This window comes from Cyanidioschyzon merolae, chromosome 12 (genome assembly GCF_000091205.1).
Source record: "Cyanidioschyzon merolae strain 10D DNA, chromosome 12, complete genome".
Classification (NCBI taxonomy): Eukaryota; Rhodophyta; class Bangiophyceae; order Cyanidiales; family Cyanidiaceae; genus Cyanidioschyzon; species Cyanidioschyzon merolae.
Window position 1 is genome coordinate 300,179 of NC_010138.1, and position 17,111 is coordinate 317,289.

Sequence of the window (17,111 nt, forward strand, 5' to 3'; positions counted from 1 at the left end):
GTCAGGGGTATCCCATGGTTCCCCGCTGGCCCTCCGAGCACCACTACATGGCGCGTGAACGCCCGTTTCATCGCTCGGTACATGCCCTTGACGGATGTAGGAGGATTGTATGGAAGCGTCGCTTAGCGTCTGCACCCGGTGGCCGTTCCAAGCGATCACGGGCTGCCTCTGGGTGATACGTGCTCCACTTACGTCCTCGGTGCACTGCATATGCAAACACGTGTAGTCGCATTTTTATGACGTGACTTGTGGAACGCATCGTTGTCCATCATGCAACAGGTATCGGGAGGAGAATCCAGGTTCGGGATCCAGTCCAGCACTACCGATTCGTCTGGACTCCACTCCTGCAATGCAGAGTCAGACGCTGCACCGGCGGCGGTCGCTGTGATGACTCACGTCCGAGTCCGAGGCCACATCGACGCAAAATGAGGACTTGAGAGCGTCCGGGAGCATCGCCGCTGCGTCGAGTCATGCTGCCGCCACACGTCATTTTGTCGATGCGCGCCACGAGAAAACGACGCGTGTTTCCAAAGCAAGCGATTGGTTGGAGTGAAAGGTTCAATAAATTAGCTGAATGAGGTTGTGAGCAATTCGTCAACCGCCAATGTCGAGAATTTTTTGTCGTTCATCCAACGGAGCGAATCGCAGCGTCCTCGAGTTGCCCCGGAATACAATGATCAAAATCGTGGGGTGAACGTGATTCGAGCATGCCACAAGTAAGGGGAGAAGTCGAGTGGAGGCTCTTGTATAAAAATTCTATTGTGATCTCCGTTATCTTACGAACTCTTACCCGAGAGGCGTCGCGAATCATCTCAGTTCCTGTCACCAAACGCGTCCCAGCAACACGGAGTCGGACACGACACTTCAAATCGACGACAGAGCGTCCTAAAACTCGTATAAATCAGTAAACACCAACTGGTCGCACATCGGATCATGAGAATGCACATGTAAGAGTGAGCGAAAAGAACGAAGTGCAGAAACAGAGCGCCCAGTACAATGGACAATTTTCATTTGAAATAGCTCGTCGATGAAACAAAAGTTCATGTAAGATAAATGAATTCCGGCAGGGAGATGCTTCTCAGCCTTTTCGGTAGGCCCGCTGCTATTGGTTTGCGCTTCTCCTGGTAATCATCGAGCCTGAGAGGCTGCCCTACGATGTTGGCTCGCGTCAGCTCTGCGGGCTCGTCTCCAGCACCGCACACCGTCTGATATTGAAGGCCGCGTCAAAGTCCCGGTTCACAAACTCAACGCGTTTCTTTCTGTTGGTGTAACACACCAATTCAATGAGTCCTCGAACTCGTGCCCTCATTGCCATTTGTTCTCCTGTCAGATCTCTGTACTCTTGTAAATCCTCCGGGCTCCGCTGGCACTTTTCCATCTAGACCTCCTGATGTGTACACCCCAGCTCATGGTGCATATAGAACGTTCGGAAATTCATCAATGGGTATTGTGACAAAACCGTGTGCGCACTTCTTATACGTTCTTGTCGTTGGAGCTGGTGTACACCCTTTTTTCGACATCCAGCGCCCTACTCCGTATGCTACTTCGAGCCTTTGATCCTTGTCCGCCTTGAGGGCGCTAAACTCACTGAAAAATTTCGTGAATGCACCCTCTTTCCTCCGTACAGTTTCATGCGCAGACGAGTCCACCGGGGCTTTGCGTACTCTTGCCACAACTCCTCGTCATGAGCAGCTTGAGTTTCTATGAATTCTAGAAAAGCTTCAAAGTCCGCTCCTCTGCTCGCCACCTGGCTGATCACTTCCAGGTGCTCCTTCACTGCTGAACTCAACGTCTCACTTTCCATCGTCGCATTCATTACTCCCTAGTCTCTATCGTATCTCGCTCTTTCGGACTTTAAGGAAACGTACGTCTTTTGGGGTAAGCTGCCGTCGATACGATATTCCCCATGCTTGGATGCTGCGATGGTCATGATAGTCGTGTTCCCGGGGTACGGGCCGATTACGACAAAGGCGTTCTTGTCTATCTCCTGCGTCACAGGACCCGCCTGCTTTTTTTCATCGTGCTTTGCCGAGGGCGATATCGAAAACACAACAGGACGATCCGCCTTCAACAGCCGATCGTGTACACATATGGCTGTTCCATCGGTTTCGATCATCCCAGTAAATACCTTTTTCTTGCTCGTATTGAGACGTTTGAAATCGAAGATATTCTTCCAGTCCGTCTCTCGGTTTCCGCCGGTAACTCTGTTTTCCTTACATCGAACTCCGGACAGATCTCCTTCATGATGCTGTAAATGGCGCTGGAGTCGATGGTCACAAAATGTGACTTGATGTTGCATAACGGAACGACAGTGAAGCGCTTCTCCATTAGGAAAGATATCCGTTCCAATGAACCTGCTTTTTTCTCAAACCCAGCTGCATCCCCGCCTTGCGTTCAAGTTCTCGCTCCGAAGAAAAAAGAAATAGCACAGGATGAGGGGATAGCATCTTTTTCCATCTTTCTTCATATCTGATGCCTTTTCTGCAGGGTTGACACGCCCCAAGATTGCACCGTGCTCTTTCATAGCCGCACGGATTACAGAAGCTTCATTCTTGCTTCTGCGTGATATCCTCTTGTCAACTAATTCGATCTCCTATTCATGCTGGCAATCGTTCGTGATGCCATCGATGATGGCCCGTATCCATTTGCAAGAGAGGCCCGGGTAGCGTGTCAAGACGCAGCGTATCATGAAGCGTTTGAGATTCACAATCATATGGCTATTCCGGTTCGTGAGGTCCTTCATCGCCCCGTATTCGTAAATAGGCGAGTCAGCTTTGTATCGAGTGTCGTTGACGCGGTATTCGGCGTAATTTTCGCGCAGGGCATGCACTCGCTCATCTCTCCACAACAGGTCCCTTGTACCAAGCATCAGGTGGCTGAGAAAGCTCTTGTTGAAAAATTGTTTCGGATTCTCGACTGTTTTTATGTCCGTTACATCCTCTTCCAGCTCCTTCACCAAATACATTGATCCAGTAGACGCTTTCCAAGTTCAAATCGAGTAAGACGTCACATGTTTATGATCCACTCTTGCATCTTTTGCTTATAGGGATCCTTGATGTAACCTCCACGAAAAGCTTTGACCACCACCTCGTCGTATTGTCGTCTGCCGTCTAGCTTTCGAAGGCCGGCCTCCTGCCTCCGATCCTTCGTCTTCTCCTGTTCCGCTTTCCTCGGCACTGTTTTTTCGTCTCCGGCAACTGGTGACATCAGACTACCTGGATCCTCAGCTTCCATGTCCTTAACTTTCCTTTAATTATTTCTGAAAACGAACGCTCTTTGAATGCTTCTGCTATAAATCGCGAAAATCACTTTGATGCCCTAATCTGAGAATGGAACACAACTGCATTGAAAAACGATACTTTGCTATGGGTGTAACGCAAATATATGTTGTACGCCAGAGCAACATACTGATAATATGGATCGGGTTTCTCTTCAACGGGGAAATGCGCTTCGTCTCTCATGCCGGCCAGGTATGAAGGTGCGAGTATATACCGCGCTTTATCGAAAAAAGAACAGAAACTGACTACCAACTAGAAACTCGATAAAAACTTCGTTCCAGCACTGAGATACCCATTATAATTGGGAGCATTTTCTGTATTTTCGAAAGTCTTCCTTCTAGACGAGGGTCCCGCGAGTTGGACGATTCTGCCGGGCTAGTGCATCATGATCCCCAGTGGCGGATGCTGTAGTTAGACCTGGGCAGCTCATCCGAAACGCAATTCATTCTGGGGCTATGAGCGGTTATGCCGTGTCTGGGCATCGTTCAGGTCTCAGTGGTCTCCTATCACATGGCTTTGCACCGCTGCATAGAGTACGTCTATTTGCACAAATTGGAGGCTCTCATCTTGATGATGGATCACGATTCTGTGACTAATGAACCACATCTTGAGCCGAGGCCTTCAGTGGTACAGCAATGCCGATCTGTATCCGTGCAGCACCGCAGCACCGGAATAAGCGCTATAGCGGGTGCAGGAAAGCGGGTATTCGGTGCACGATAGATCATACAAAACAACCAGTATATCCGAGAGGAACTACGGATGATAGAACCTCGAGGTGGGACGCAGCTTTATGGACGCTCCCGAATGCCAGTATCCATCCCGCACGCTGGGCTCCGTAGTCTACGGAAACGAATCGCCAAACCAAAAATTCAGCAAAAAATCCTCAGGACAAGTCAGTACAAATTTATCAATAAAGATACTAAATGGAACCTGCCGCTGGATCGCTCCTGTCTGAAGCGCTGACGAAGCACTTGATTCGCAGCGTTGCGTAGCCTCCCCGCTGAGACGCAGTGCAGCGAAGCAGGTCCGTGGCTCCTACCTACCCGAAATAGGGTTCCTGTTCCGGTTAGGAAAGAGTGAAGGTTGGGTAAGCAGAATTCATGAACGTTTTCGAGGAGGAAATTGCGAGAGCGGTGGCTCTTACCGAACGGGCAGTGCTGACGCGGGAGCCGCGCCTCATCGCCCGTGTCCTGCGCTCGCTGGGGAAGCTAAGACGGTGCTGGAACGGAAGACTCTTTGAGCATCGTACCAAGAAACTTGAGGCCCTTGTTGCATCTGAAATCATTGCGGTTGATCTCTTTCCAGAGGACGCCGAGGCGCTGAAAGAGGAGCAAAGAAAGAAGCAGCGGGCACGTCAAACGTCCAGTACCGGCGCTGAGCAGACCGGCACCGACTCGACGAAGACGGGTCAGAAAACAGGAACGCCCGACGAAGCATCAGAGACACCAGTCGAAGAGACTAACGGTAAATCCGAACGAGAGCTTGGCGCTGTTCAGCGTTTCGAGTACGCGGTGAAGGACCCGGTGCTCGCTGCACAGCACGCGCATGCCGCACTTCGCCGGCTACTGGAGCGGTTGGAGCAAGGCGACCCGAGCGCACACAACGCAGTCTTGCTCGAAGATGTAGATGCGGCACTAGAACCGCTCTTGTCACGTAACCAACGCGCCGCCGCTGCGGCGAAGGGCCTTGGCGTGGTGCAGCCTTTGGCTGCTACGCGGTCCGAGGCTAGTATGATCTTGTCGAACGGGGTTTCGACGGATTCGCAGCCAAACGAAACAGCTGCTGCTGGACTAACGAAGCAAAATGCAAACGCTCGCCAAATGTCTGGAGTATCGTGGCATGCGCTTCAACCGGAGAGCCTCGTGCTTTTGCATCTGCTTGTCGTCTACTACCTGCTCGACGCACATGGTGACCATAAGCTGCAGCTCCGTGCCGTGGACTGCGCGGATCGCCTGATTTCGCTCTTGGATCGAAGTCCTCGGCGACATACCATGGACGAAATCGCAGCACGCTGCTACTATGCTTTTACGCTGGCCTACGAATGCGTTGGACGTCTTTCGGAATGCCAACCGCGCTTGCTGAAGGCTTATCGCACTGCTTGCGTTCGTCGCGATCACGCTGGTCAAGCCGTGCTCTTGAATCAGCTGCTTCGCTCCTATGTTCTGGAACGGCGCTACGCGCAAGCGGATCAATTGTACAATCGCGCTCCATTTCCCGACATTCGGAGCAACAGTCAGCTGGCTCGCTATTTCTACTACATCGGACGAGTGAAAGCTATACAACTGGATTACACAGAGGCATTTCGTTGCTTGAATAACGCGCTGCGCAAAGCGCCTCAGCACATGGCGACTGCGTTCCGGATAACGATTCTGCGATTGCTGGTACTGGTCCAGTTGCTCATGGGCGAAATTCCAGAGCTCCAAGTATTTCTTGGAGAGCGCTACGCTCCTGATGCTGCTGTATTTCGGCGAGCCATGTACCCTTACTTGCAGATTGCAAACGCAGTACGTCGCGGTGATCTCCAACGTTTTCAGCAAGTACTTGAGGAGAATGCCACCTGCTATGAACAGGACGGCAATGGCTATCTCGTTCGGCGACTTCGCCACAATGTCATCAAGACTGGACTTGCTCGCATCGTGGCTGCCTACGCCCGCATTCCTCTGAAGGAAGTTCAGGAGATTCTGGGCCTGGATGATAGCTCCAGCACCGAGAATGTGGTGGCGAAGGCCATTCGTGATCGGGTCATTCGGGCAAATATTGATCGGGATCAACAGTGTCTCGTGTCGGCGAGCCAAACTGACCAGTACCAAGGTCGCGAGCCGGCACGTATGTTCCATGAACGGATTCAGTTTTGTATGGACCTCCATGAAGAGGTACTTCGCGCGATGCGCTTCCCAGACGACAAAAGAAACGAAGCCAACCTCGAGATCTTGCGCGAGATGCAACGCGATGAGGCCAAGATCGAGCAGGCGCTCGCTGAAGGAGCAGAACCCGGCGACGAGGACGATACCGATGATATCCTCTAATAGTGCTCAGCTATGACGTATAAATGATTTCGCATGGTATTCGAGAAGCACACCAGAGGGTCCTGCATCCATGCCGTGCGAAATGCATGGTGACTTCGGCGTTGACCGCACGCCTATATTCAGAGCAATGCGGTCTGGAGCACAGCTGCAGTCGCGCGTTTTTGTTGGCTTGGTTTTTTGACGGGCTTTCGGAAGAGAAATCTATCTTTTAGAGTGGAGAAAACTGGCGGAAAGCTTTTAGGGTGTCATTGCTAGCTGGCGAGAAATGGCCTGACTTGCTCAAGCCAGACATTTTACGGTCAGCAACTGGATGAACCAATGTGCTCTTGGTGCCTATTCTGAACGTTGCGTGCCGAAAACGGGGCAAACGGAACCCAGTAAACACATGGTTATCTGCTGATCAATCCATTCCATTGCATACGTAATCTGGGAAACACCACAACAGAACGCATAGTTTGTGATACTTCCGTGCCGTTGGTCCCAAACGATGATGAAATGGTGTGGACGGACAAGAAAGAAAGTACTTTTCTCTTGATGATCGACGAGATCTGAACAACATATGACCGATTTCGTAGTAAGAACGGAACCGCGTACCACAGGAGGCACTAGTCTTTGTCTTACGTGGCGAGAGTTTATCCGGGAAAAGTGGTAGACCTGCATATGTGTACTGAACTAAAGACAAATCCGATGTTCGCAAAGAAGAGGCAAACGAGCATTCCGAAACCATCAGCACCAGTGGCGATGCTATCCTATGGTCGTCAACAAGTCGCCAAAAGGATACGATCGTTCTATAGCGCATGCTTCATCGACGCTTTGTGCGACATTATCTTCGCATACTCCGCTAGTCTGCTCTCAGAGTGCGTATCATTCCGCAACCCAGAAGTATTTGAGGACTATGCTGGTTAGATTGGTGCTCAGCTGATCTCTGTGCCAGGCTATTCGCGATGGAGCACACCGGTCGAAGGCGAGTCCTCCTATGCCGAACGTCCTTTCTATGCTGAAGAATCAATAGACGGGTATTTCGCATTTTATCGAAAGCGAAAGCTACGGGACGCTAGGAATGATCGAGCAGCTTCGTACTCGAGGGAGGCTCATCTGGCATTCCTCGCCTCGACGTAGCTCGCTCAGCAAATATCCGCAGGAGCTCTGGACGCAGCTCTGCAAGCTGTCCAGATTCTTACGGAATTTATCCATCAAACTTTCGTGCTTGAACACAACGCATGTTCGAGACAGAAGATGCAGCACGGCCTGACCGTTGGACCAGAGATTTGCACATGCGCTTCGCGGAAAATTCTCGACGCTCCGCAGTGCGACGTTGCCGGTCGAAGCGTCTCCAGCACAGGTGTCAAAAAGGTTCAAACACGCCTGAAAATCCTAAACTGTATATTGTTCAATGTCGAGGGCGTCGTGAATTTCGCCTCGTGGGCGTTGCACCCGCAGCACACTGACCCAGACATATGGGCTCTGGAGGAAGGAACTCTTGGCGTGACAACGGGCGCGAATGACGAGCTGTTGCCAAAAGAGATCAAAGAGGTAGCGAGCATCGACGAGATGTTGCAGCCAGAGCGAGCGTCGCTTCAGATCATCGGATCTTATCGTGTTGCTCTTGATCTCGGAACGATGGGCGTCGTATGCAAAGGACGCTTCAAACATGAGGTCTGCCTTCCATTGACAAGCCGTACTATGACGTTTTCCTGAACAAAGCCCTCGAGAGCAAACAGGATGTTCGCCCCGATGCCGAGCGCTCGGATCTTGCTCAGGCGTTTATTTAATCTGGTATCTATGTGGCACTTCAAGACCCTGCGGATCAGTGTAGACACTTCTGTATTGTACGGAATGACCTGTTCAATGCGGCACGGCTACTCTCTTGAAGCAAATATAAAGCTTTCGAACAAATTCGCAAGCAGCATTGGCGGAGACGATCCAAGTTCCTCGTTTACGAGGGGGGATTCGGAACCGAGTCTCTTTCCAGGAGGTGCGCACTCGCCAACTTGTTCAATATTCTCGAAATGGAAATGACCGATAAGCCGCGTCGCTCTTATTGGCAGCGAATGGCGCTGCCCGTGCTGTATTCCACGAAAGCCGCACCCCGACTCTACCGACGACAGCGACAAACGTTTGCAGGAATCGATTCTGTACGATCTCTGTCGATAAGTACAGGGCGCCGGATACCTCCCATGACCGGAGCATATGACCACGCTGAAACTGGTACAGAAGCAGAGTCGAAACCGAACCGCAGTCACGAAACGGTCGACTCTCATTTGAGCTAACTCCAGGTATCGAGACAATTTGAGTTTACTGCCCTGTTAAAATGTGATTGCGCAAGCAACCAAGCGCACAAGCATATGCTGCATCGAGACCTGAACGCCTCGATCAACATTGCGAAATGTGTCGTGCTGCAGGAGCCTCAAACGGCACTGTGTCGATAAAACTTTCGATGGAATCTTCTCGGGCTCCTTACAGGCGTTCTGTTGAAATGGGTAAGACTTTCAATGAGAAACAAAAGTATCAGCCATTAGAGGGGCGATTCCTTGCCCGACTGTATCCGGGCACTGGTATGAACCTGGTCAGCAATCCAGCAAGGCCTGGACGCCGTCTCTCTATATTCGGGGAACGAGTTTCCCGAGCGACTGGTGAACGACAATCCGAATCCGTTCTGCCATACTACTTAGCGTGCAAGGACCGAGCGTCCACGAAACTGGTCGTCGAGTGGAACCCATCGCTTTGAGTACATACGCTCATGGATGGCGTGCGGAAAGCACTCGTGCGCTGCCGGCCCTGTGCAGCATTCATGAGCGACGCATCGCTTCTAATGCTCTCGCCTCCACGAACCAGATTGGAAGCACTCGTGCTCTGCGGGTATCGTCTTACACCCACGAGAACCCGACCCTGACAGAATGGTGGAAGCAGCAGCGTCCACCGCAGAACGATAAACGCACATGGTGTCGCACGAAAGACGCAAATGATCGTTTCGAACGACGTTTGTGTGCTCAGGATCGTCTTGCGAACATCTGTTGCGAAACCCTTCCCATATACCCACCCGGTTCCATATCCAGAGCATGCCTCTAAGCAGTGCAGAGCTGTAACTGCAAGCGCGCCCTACACAAACACCCGTGGTATCTTGCAACGATCAACAGTCGCTGCCGCCTTCGGATGCTTCTTGATGGCACGAATCGAGCAGCCGAAGCGAGCTTCACTGCTCATCCGCGCTTAGTGAGGTCTCTGCATACACGTGATCCGCTAAACGTTGTTTTCATAGATGCATGTAAAGCGCGTCCACCAGGACCTGGACATGCCCCGCGCCAAAAAGTCTCCGCGGATTGCGGAGCGCTTTCTGTGAGCTCGCCAGCGACAAGCGCTTCTTGTTGCAGAGTCATGCTGTACTAGGTCTCTTTATTCGTGTGGCGTTGAGCGTGAGTACGCTTAAAACAGTACCGAACTCGCCATGAGGTTCGCTTGTACACAACGCGCTCCGGTTTCGCGTGGAAAGCTTTATCGCCGGATCTGCATCGAACGCAGCTGGGCGCCGGTAGAGGGCGCTCATCTCCATTGCCGCCAGCGTCTATGATCCATTGCACATGCAAACTGGCACGCTGTCCAGTCCAGGTAGGTTCCGACGCTGTACGCGGCAGGCAGGCAGTTTGGACACTACGAAGGCAACGACCGTCCGAAGCGTGCATCGAAACCACGATAGGTTCGCGTTCACACAACGGGTAGCTCATCCTCTAGATCGGCGTACGAGAACAAAAAGTCTTGCCTCACTCTTTGACACCACATTTGGTGATCAAAGTAGACATATGACCCTGATTCATAGTCATCGGTCGTGAACCGGGGCTCTTCATGGCGCTGGAACCACGTCAAGTATCGTTTGTGGAAACGCCAAGCATGGCGTTTCAACTCAAGAGCAGCGAACAACTGATGCCGTGGATTCTGTGGGAAGAAGAATATGAAGAACAGTGTGTCTGGATCGAGACGCTCGTACAGCTCTGGACTGTCCAAAGCTGCCAGAGGTGACTGCGGAAACGACCCGTGAACCGGAAACGGATTTCTAGGCTCATACCGAACTTGTTCTCGTTGCAGGGGCGCTGCAGCAGATTTGTTCTGGCGGGATGCTCCTATTCCCGGGTTGGTACCGTTGGCTGAAGGCGCTGTTAGATAGAGTGCACCTTCTTCTAGTTGGCGCAGTGCTGTCAGCAGGGTTCGCGAGGCGATAGGGTCCGAGTCCACCAGTGCGGCATCGCCTGCGAGAAGCGCTGCTTCAAGTCCGCTACGTTCAGATGCATCCCGACCGGGGTCTTCGGGCGCCATCGATGCTGTAGCCGCTGTTGCAAATGCGTCACCACGGGAGCCCTGCAGATGGCCAAACTGCTGTGCCAATGGGACGCTTGCTCCGAGTCCAGCTGCCAGGGAAGACACATTCATAGACACTGCGGATCCCTCGGGTGCACAGGTTCGCGAGTTCATCTGGTCTCCAGATTTCGATGGGTACGGGGACCGGAAAGGCGTTGCGGCGGTTGCCACCGTAGCTCCTGCACTCGTCCGAGAGTTCGACTCCAAGGACCCGCGATCAGCGTTGTCGACCTTAGAGACCATCACCGCCGCTAGAGCGTTAGCATGTGTGTCTCTTCCAGGTGGCAATCGTTGAACACTCGTTGGCATCTGGGGAGTGCTCTGCAACCCGAAAGAACCAAGCAAAGTGCTTGGATCCGTGGGTGTTGGCGTCTGGGGTGCAGCGCTCTGCTTCGATAACAGTACCGTAACAGGCTGTTGCTGGTTTGCCCAGGCCGAAGTCACTGGTCCGGCGGTGCTGCGCGGTCGACCAGGACCTCCGGATGCGCCACCATCCGAGCCCAAAGCTCCGCCAATGGAAAGGTCTTCTTTGGATGCTGCCGCTTTGTTGTTCTCCTGTTCCGATGGAGGTCGTTTCGACTCGGATACGTCGCTGTTTTTTCGTCGCGAATCCTCTACGGGTGTCTGCGCTACACCTGCGGCTCCTGGTGTCGATGAATCTCGAGGTCGCCGTCCATCGTCCTCAGATTTGCGCTTCGCCTCACTTTCTTTTCTTTCAGCGTTTTCTGCTTCACTGGGCTTGCTCTCCGGCGCATGCTCCGTATCCTCCTTTGGCTTTGGAATATGAGAAACCTGAATCTCAACCGGGACCTCGAGCGTAAGCGCGTCGTATATACCCTCATCCTCCAGAAATCCATCTTCCGTATTCGCCTCGACATAGTACTCAACACTGTCTCTGATTTCATTCACGTCGTCACAATCGGCCGCATCGTTATCGAGCGCCCTAAGAATTCGCTCGAGCATCTCTATATGATACTGGTGTCGCGCGATTTTCGCTCGCAGAGCATCCACAGCCATATGATCAATCTTCTTCTTCTTCGCGCTACTGACGGAAGCCTCAATATCCGCTTCGCGTTCTTCGATTTGAACTTTGAGCTTCTCGATGCAGTCTCTGACCCATTCGCGAACCTCGTTCTTCGACTTTTCAAGGGGGTCTGCCCGGTCCTGTGCCAGACCTTCCTTGCTGAACGCCTTCGTTTTCGTTTCTCTCTCACAGACTTTAAAAGCTTCCATTTTCTCTTCAATCTTCTTCCGGGCAACATCGATTTTGCTTTTGTCTTTGATTGAGGGGTCCGCTTGCCACACTTTGATTTGATCGCGAAGACGTTGCAGTTTTTTGATCTGCGACTTCAAGTCCGCTTCAAACTTATCCCTTTGTGCAAGGTTTTGCGCAGCGTACACCTTATCCCAGATCTCGTTGAACAGGTCCAGACCTTCTTCGACTTTCTTGAGCGTGCGGTCGATTTCCGCTTGAAGTTTTCTGTTTGTTGCCATAGCACGGACCTCCTTGAAGACGAAGAACTCCACCGATATTCATATAAAACTAGCGAGAGCCGAGGCACCAGCTCCTACCACAGCGCCACTCTCTAGTCCGTTGCGTCCAGTGCAAAAGCTGCAACCGCGACTTGCAGACCGAAAAGTCCAGTGCCTCGACACGGTACGATGTTAGCGAGCGCGTATGGGCGGCAAGCATCCGTTTGAAGACTATGGCACTTAAATGGACAAAGCAGTCGATTCTGCAGTTTTGTTTCGCGCATGGTTGCGCTGGATCGTCGAGATTGCGCGAGCGGGGCACTTGTCGACGAAACGCGTCCAGCGTAGTCAGCGCTTCGCAGGACATGAAGCATCACTGGACGGCATGGAATGTTTTTCGCCATGTGGACGGAGTGCGCGAAACGCGGGTGTTTCCATCGCAGCAATGATGACCTCGCTTCAATGAAATGACGCGGCATTTGAAAACTTTTGTCCAGAGGTTTACACATCGACCGTGCGTGTAATCGTTCGAGGAGCAGCGACGTCACTTGTGACTTTTGTGCAACCGATGCGCCGTTGAATTCGAATGACGCGACGCTGTTTCGTTCAGAGGATATTCGGGTTGCTCTCTGGAGAGAGCGTAGGGCGTCGCAGGTTCGAAAACGTCGCATCAAGTCTTGAGCATGGCTTGACATGGTACGGATACGGCTGCATCATCAAGCATGAGATGAGCTGCTGTGTGTTCGCGATGCAGGATACATGTGGTTTGGAAAATATTTTAGGTCGGCCGCAGCTGGTGAAATTCTGGACCGTGACCCAATGAGTCTGTGTTGGGAGAAGTGCAACGAGCATGTTTCTGCAAATCCGTATGGGAGGAAATCGCCCGATACGGAAGAAACCGGAGGATAAAGACTGACGAAAGTATTCAAGCCCTTGGTCAATACCAAATCGGTGTGTTAGAAAAAGGTCAGCACCGTCCCGAATGGCGACGACTGCGTTCATCCTGCGCCTTTCCAAACTAGCTACCATACGCGATGCGGCATTGCTCGCTAGACACAGCTCTCCCTGCAGCTGAATGCCCCGATACCACGTAATTCGTATCTCGTCTTCCAGTCTACATCAAATGGACTCTTTTCGAGCTTGGAGCGCCCGCCGTCCTCCTTGTGCACCAACGATATACCCATTGGCGAATATGCAGCACCGGCAGCGGGTGCCGGGCACTGCCGAGCACCCAGCTGCGGCACAACGCGACTCTGCAACCAATCAGTACAGAGATGCCTCGCTGATTTCACATGCCTCCGCTTCTACTTCGAGACACTGCACTCGTGTATGAATGCCCGGTGCTTCCACGCATTCGAGATTCTTCCAGATTCCAGGGCACCAATCTGCATCTTGATGAATCTGCATGGACACTTTCATCCGGTGCTGCACGCATGCACGGATGGATACGTTTCCATGCGTGCACAGACAGCACGCATGGACAGCACGCATCCGCATGCTGCAGTGCCGCTTATGAACTGCGTTGAGCTTGTAGCACCTGGGTATGCTCTTTTACGTTAGGAGCTGCTCGCTTAGAGAAACTCTACCAAGGTAACCATTCTGGGCATCTGGGTTTTTCTATGTCGCTTCGAGAGACGGTTTTATGCTCTGGCCAAGTACGACATAACGAATGCTTGGTGTTCCATCGAGTCGGAAGCGCGCTTTGTGCAGCGTGTACAGCAACGGCGCGCTTCTTCGTCGTAGTTTCGGCGCTCGTCAAGCATGACGAACGTCCGCACACTCTAACGTACCGTTTGTGCGCACCTGCCGCGTATAGCTATAAACCGTGTGCTGACGACGAAATAGTCACGCTGGTGGCAGCGACTCGGCAGCGACCTCTGCAGCGTGCGCCGCACTGCCCGTGCGGAGCCTGCGTTCGCGCCCCGCCGCTGGGATTGCTGTTCAGTGCGTAGTCAGCAAGCGAGAAATAGACGGCCTCGCACGTCCACACTTGCCGGACGTTTGCGAGCTACTGGGCCTGCAGCTTGCTAAAAACACTCTGATGGTCGGTTTGAGTGACTTTTGATCTCGTATCAAAGGCACATCCATTGCCTAGAGCTTCGGGGTGCGTTCCGGTCCCGATAAGCGCCAAGGCGTTTATAGCGAGCGGGACGCGGCAAGCGGGTGTGCTCAATGACCTCTGCAGGTTCCCGAGCTAGCACCGATGAGGATGTAGGTTTGGAACGACTCCTGGGACCGGTGCAACGTACCTGTTACGACGCATGGCTGTCCAAATGCCTTGCTGCGCGGTGCGGCTTCTTCGAGGACGCCTACATCGCGCTACTGGATCCGATCCAGAGGCTGGCAGCTGATTCGGCAACATCGTGCCCGCAAGGGCGTGGAGAGCGGCAGCGGTTGCCGTGTCAGCACGGCGGTTTGTCAGCAGCGATTTCGGACGGCAGCCAGCGGCACGCATCGATACCCACTGTCGACCGAGGTGGCAAGCCAAGCGGAAGCAGCGCGCCGCACCCAGGCCGTGGCAAGGCGTTCCGAGAAGCTGCTGGCCCAGATTTCGCGTCATCGCCATATTCAGCGTGCGGCGATGTAGACGACGGCGAGGGCACGTGTTTGAATGCCGCGGGGCATCAAACGCTGGTAGGAGGCCAGCGAAACGGGCATAACGGCGCTGGGACTGCGCAACTGCTGAGCCTAGGCCAACGAGTACCGCGGTCGTTGCGTGTAAATAGCAGTGGCTTGGACGCGGTGCTCCTGCACGGCACGTACGCTCGGGTCATGGCGCTGCGTCACATCATGGACACAGTCCTCGAGCGCCTGCGGTTGAAAGCGGGCGCGAGCCACCAGCCACCGATGCTGCAGTTGCTCTCGCTCGGCGCTGGACTCGATAGTATGCCATTCTGGTTACTAGAGCGGTCGCGTCAGGCAAGCGTGGCGGCGTCTTCATCACACCGAGAAGTGCCGCTGCCGCAGGTTCGCTACCATGAACTGGATACCGAGCAGGTGGCGTCGCTCAAGGCGTTGTGCATTCGACGGCAGGCAGCGCTCGCTCGCGCCATCCAAGCACCTGTCGCCGACGTGCAGGCACGCGGTGCGGGAAGCGCGGACGCATACGCGGGAGTCGCCGTCGCTGGCGCGCAGGCACCCGATGTTGCAGCCAACGTGCAGGTGGTGCTGGAAACCCCGGTGTATGCGCTGATCGCAGCGGACCTCTGCAGCGGCCGCTCCGTTCTCGGTGCTGCTCTGGAGCGCCTGCGGCGACATGGAGGCATGCGGCGCGAACCGAGCTTCACGCTCATTCTCCTGGAGTGCGTTCTGGCGTACCTGTCGCCGGCGGATACCGTGAATGTCCTAGAGGCATTGCGCGAGCAGTTCGCGAACCACCCGGCACTGCTGGTGTGCTACGATCCGATCGGCCTGGACGACGCGTTCGGTCGCCACATGCAACAACGCCTAGAAGAACGCGGTGCTCCGCTGCAAGGTCTGAATTGCCGCGCGACCCTGGATGAGGCTGTTCGCAACCTTGAGTCGTTGTTTGCACCTGGAGCGGCATCGAAGCATCCGGGCCGCGGCATGGATATGATGGAGGTCTACCAGCGACTCCGGGACGACGCTTGCGAACGGAGCAGGCTCGAGCGCATCGTCGCACTCGATGAAGTCGAAGAGCTGCGCCTCTTGATGCGTCACTATGGACTGATTTGGGTGAGTAATGAGCATGCAGAAGTATTTGACTTTTTCAAACCTAGCAGATTCCAAGGCTCAGCGGTCGACGCCTAGCCGGCAACAGCGGTATTCACAAGCGGCAGCTGCGGCTCGACACCGTGGACTACGCGCAAGCGGCCTTGTGCGGGCAATGCTCTACCCACAGCAGTAGCAGCAGCAGTAGCAGCAGCAGTAGCAGCAGCAGTAGCAGCAGCAGCAGCAGCAGCAGCGTCCGATCGTAGACGACATGTCTAGCGATCTCAAGCCGTCCTCCGTGGTGAGGCGGAAGCAGCGATGCAGGCCTGCGCCTCGCAAAGACTCCGGTAATGACCATGCTGCACAGCATCCTGGATACCTGGTGACGCAGAGGCGGTCGCTGCTGCTCCGGGAATGCACCATAGCGAACACGCGCACAGCCGTTCGCAGCGGCGCTGGTCGAATACAACGCCCACCTGCACGGAAATAACACGCTGGAGAAGCACCAGATGGAGTTACCAACAGGCTGCGAATTCGCGGTATCCGTTGTCGTCGTCGCACCTGAGACGTGTTCTGCTCATTGACATGCCCGAACGGAAGCATCCGGACTCGATTTCGTTTCTCCAGTGCACACCGCAGCTGTGAGATCGTTCCCAGCAGGCCATGAAGCTCGTCAGTCTTCGCATCCGCAGCAGTGCTTTAGGCTAGCAGGTCTCAGCGCAAACGGCGCTGCGCGTTATGCTCCACTCGACGTCGTTCTAGGCTGCGCGTTGGCGTCAACTGTCGTCGATGTCGGTGCATCGTGCGGCGTCGCGATGTCAGCCTGTGGCACCCGCCTTGCACCCGTTAGCTTCATTCGAATTCACGCGTGTCTGGGACACAGCTTTGTAGGCAGCGGCGACGAGTCCGGTGGCGCTTCGGCACTGCCAGCAGCAAGCTGCGGTGCCGATGCCATTCCTCCCCATGGCGCCAGACGCATCGCTCGTGAGTGCGAGCTTGCACCAGACCGGGTTGGGGACTGCTTTTCCTTCTGCCTGCTGTTTTGCTCTATGCATTTTCCGCGTTATTCACTATTTCCAATTTCTGTATCTGGAAACAGTGCAGTACCTCGCGGGCATGACGGACGCCGCAGCAGTTTTTTCTGCTCGGTGTTTCGCAGGTTCAAGACGCAAAAGCCTTCGGTTTGCTCTGGTCTGCGCCCCAGTTCAGTCTGCGTAAACCTCATAGGCTCTGCTTTCGTTGACACCCGTTAGGGCACAAGGTAATACCTTTCAAGTTTCGGAAACTTGTTGCGCATAGCGGAACGCTTTTC

General features: G+C 53.8%; 3 protein-coding genes and 1 non-coding gene across 4 annotated transcripts, besides 1 other annotated feature; 3 read left to right on the forward strand and 1 right to left on the reverse strand.

Moving 5' to 3' along the window:
• Positions 1-1,286: 1,286 nt before the first annotated feature.
• Positions 1,287-2,875: a sequence feature (repetitive element).
• Positions 2,876-4,378: 1,503 nt separating this feature from the next.
• Positions 4,379-6,304, forward strand: CYME_CML133C (26S proteasome regulatory subunit RPN3; the record flags this gene model as incomplete). The annotated part of the gene is made up of 1 exon (XM_005536720.1): positions 4,379-6,304. One exon carries the CDS (start codon positions 4,379-4,381, stop codon positions 6,302-6,304), a length of 1,926 nt encoding a protein of 641 aa, XP_005536777.1.
• Positions 6,305-7,610: 1,306 nt separating this feature from the next.
• CYME_CML134T lies at positions 7,611-9,579 on the forward strand. Its single transcript, XR_002461414.1, has one exon. It is a non-coding gene; the product is annotated as a hypothetical transcript (transcript).
• Positions 9,580-10,006: 427 nt separating this feature from the next.
• CYME_CML135C (probable CCR4-NOT transcription complex, subunit 3) lies at positions 10,007-12,148 on the reverse strand (the record flags this gene model as incomplete). Its single annotated transcript, XM_005536721.1, has 1 exon — positions 10,007-12,148. One exon carries the CDS (start codon positions 12,146-12,148, stop codon positions 10,007-10,009), a length of 2,142 nt encoding a protein of 713 aa, XP_005536778.1.
• A 2,151-nt stretch (positions 12,149-14,299) lies between these two features.
• Positions 14,300-15,898, forward strand: CYME_CML136C (similar to leucine carboxyl methyltransferase; the record flags this gene model as incomplete). The annotated part of the gene is made up of 1 exon (XM_005536722.1): positions 14,300-15,898. One exon carries the CDS (start codon positions 14,300-14,302, stop codon positions 15,896-15,898), a length of 1,599 nt encoding a protein of 532 aa, XP_005536779.1.
• Between the last annotated feature and the right edge of the window lie 1,213 nt (positions 15,899-17,111).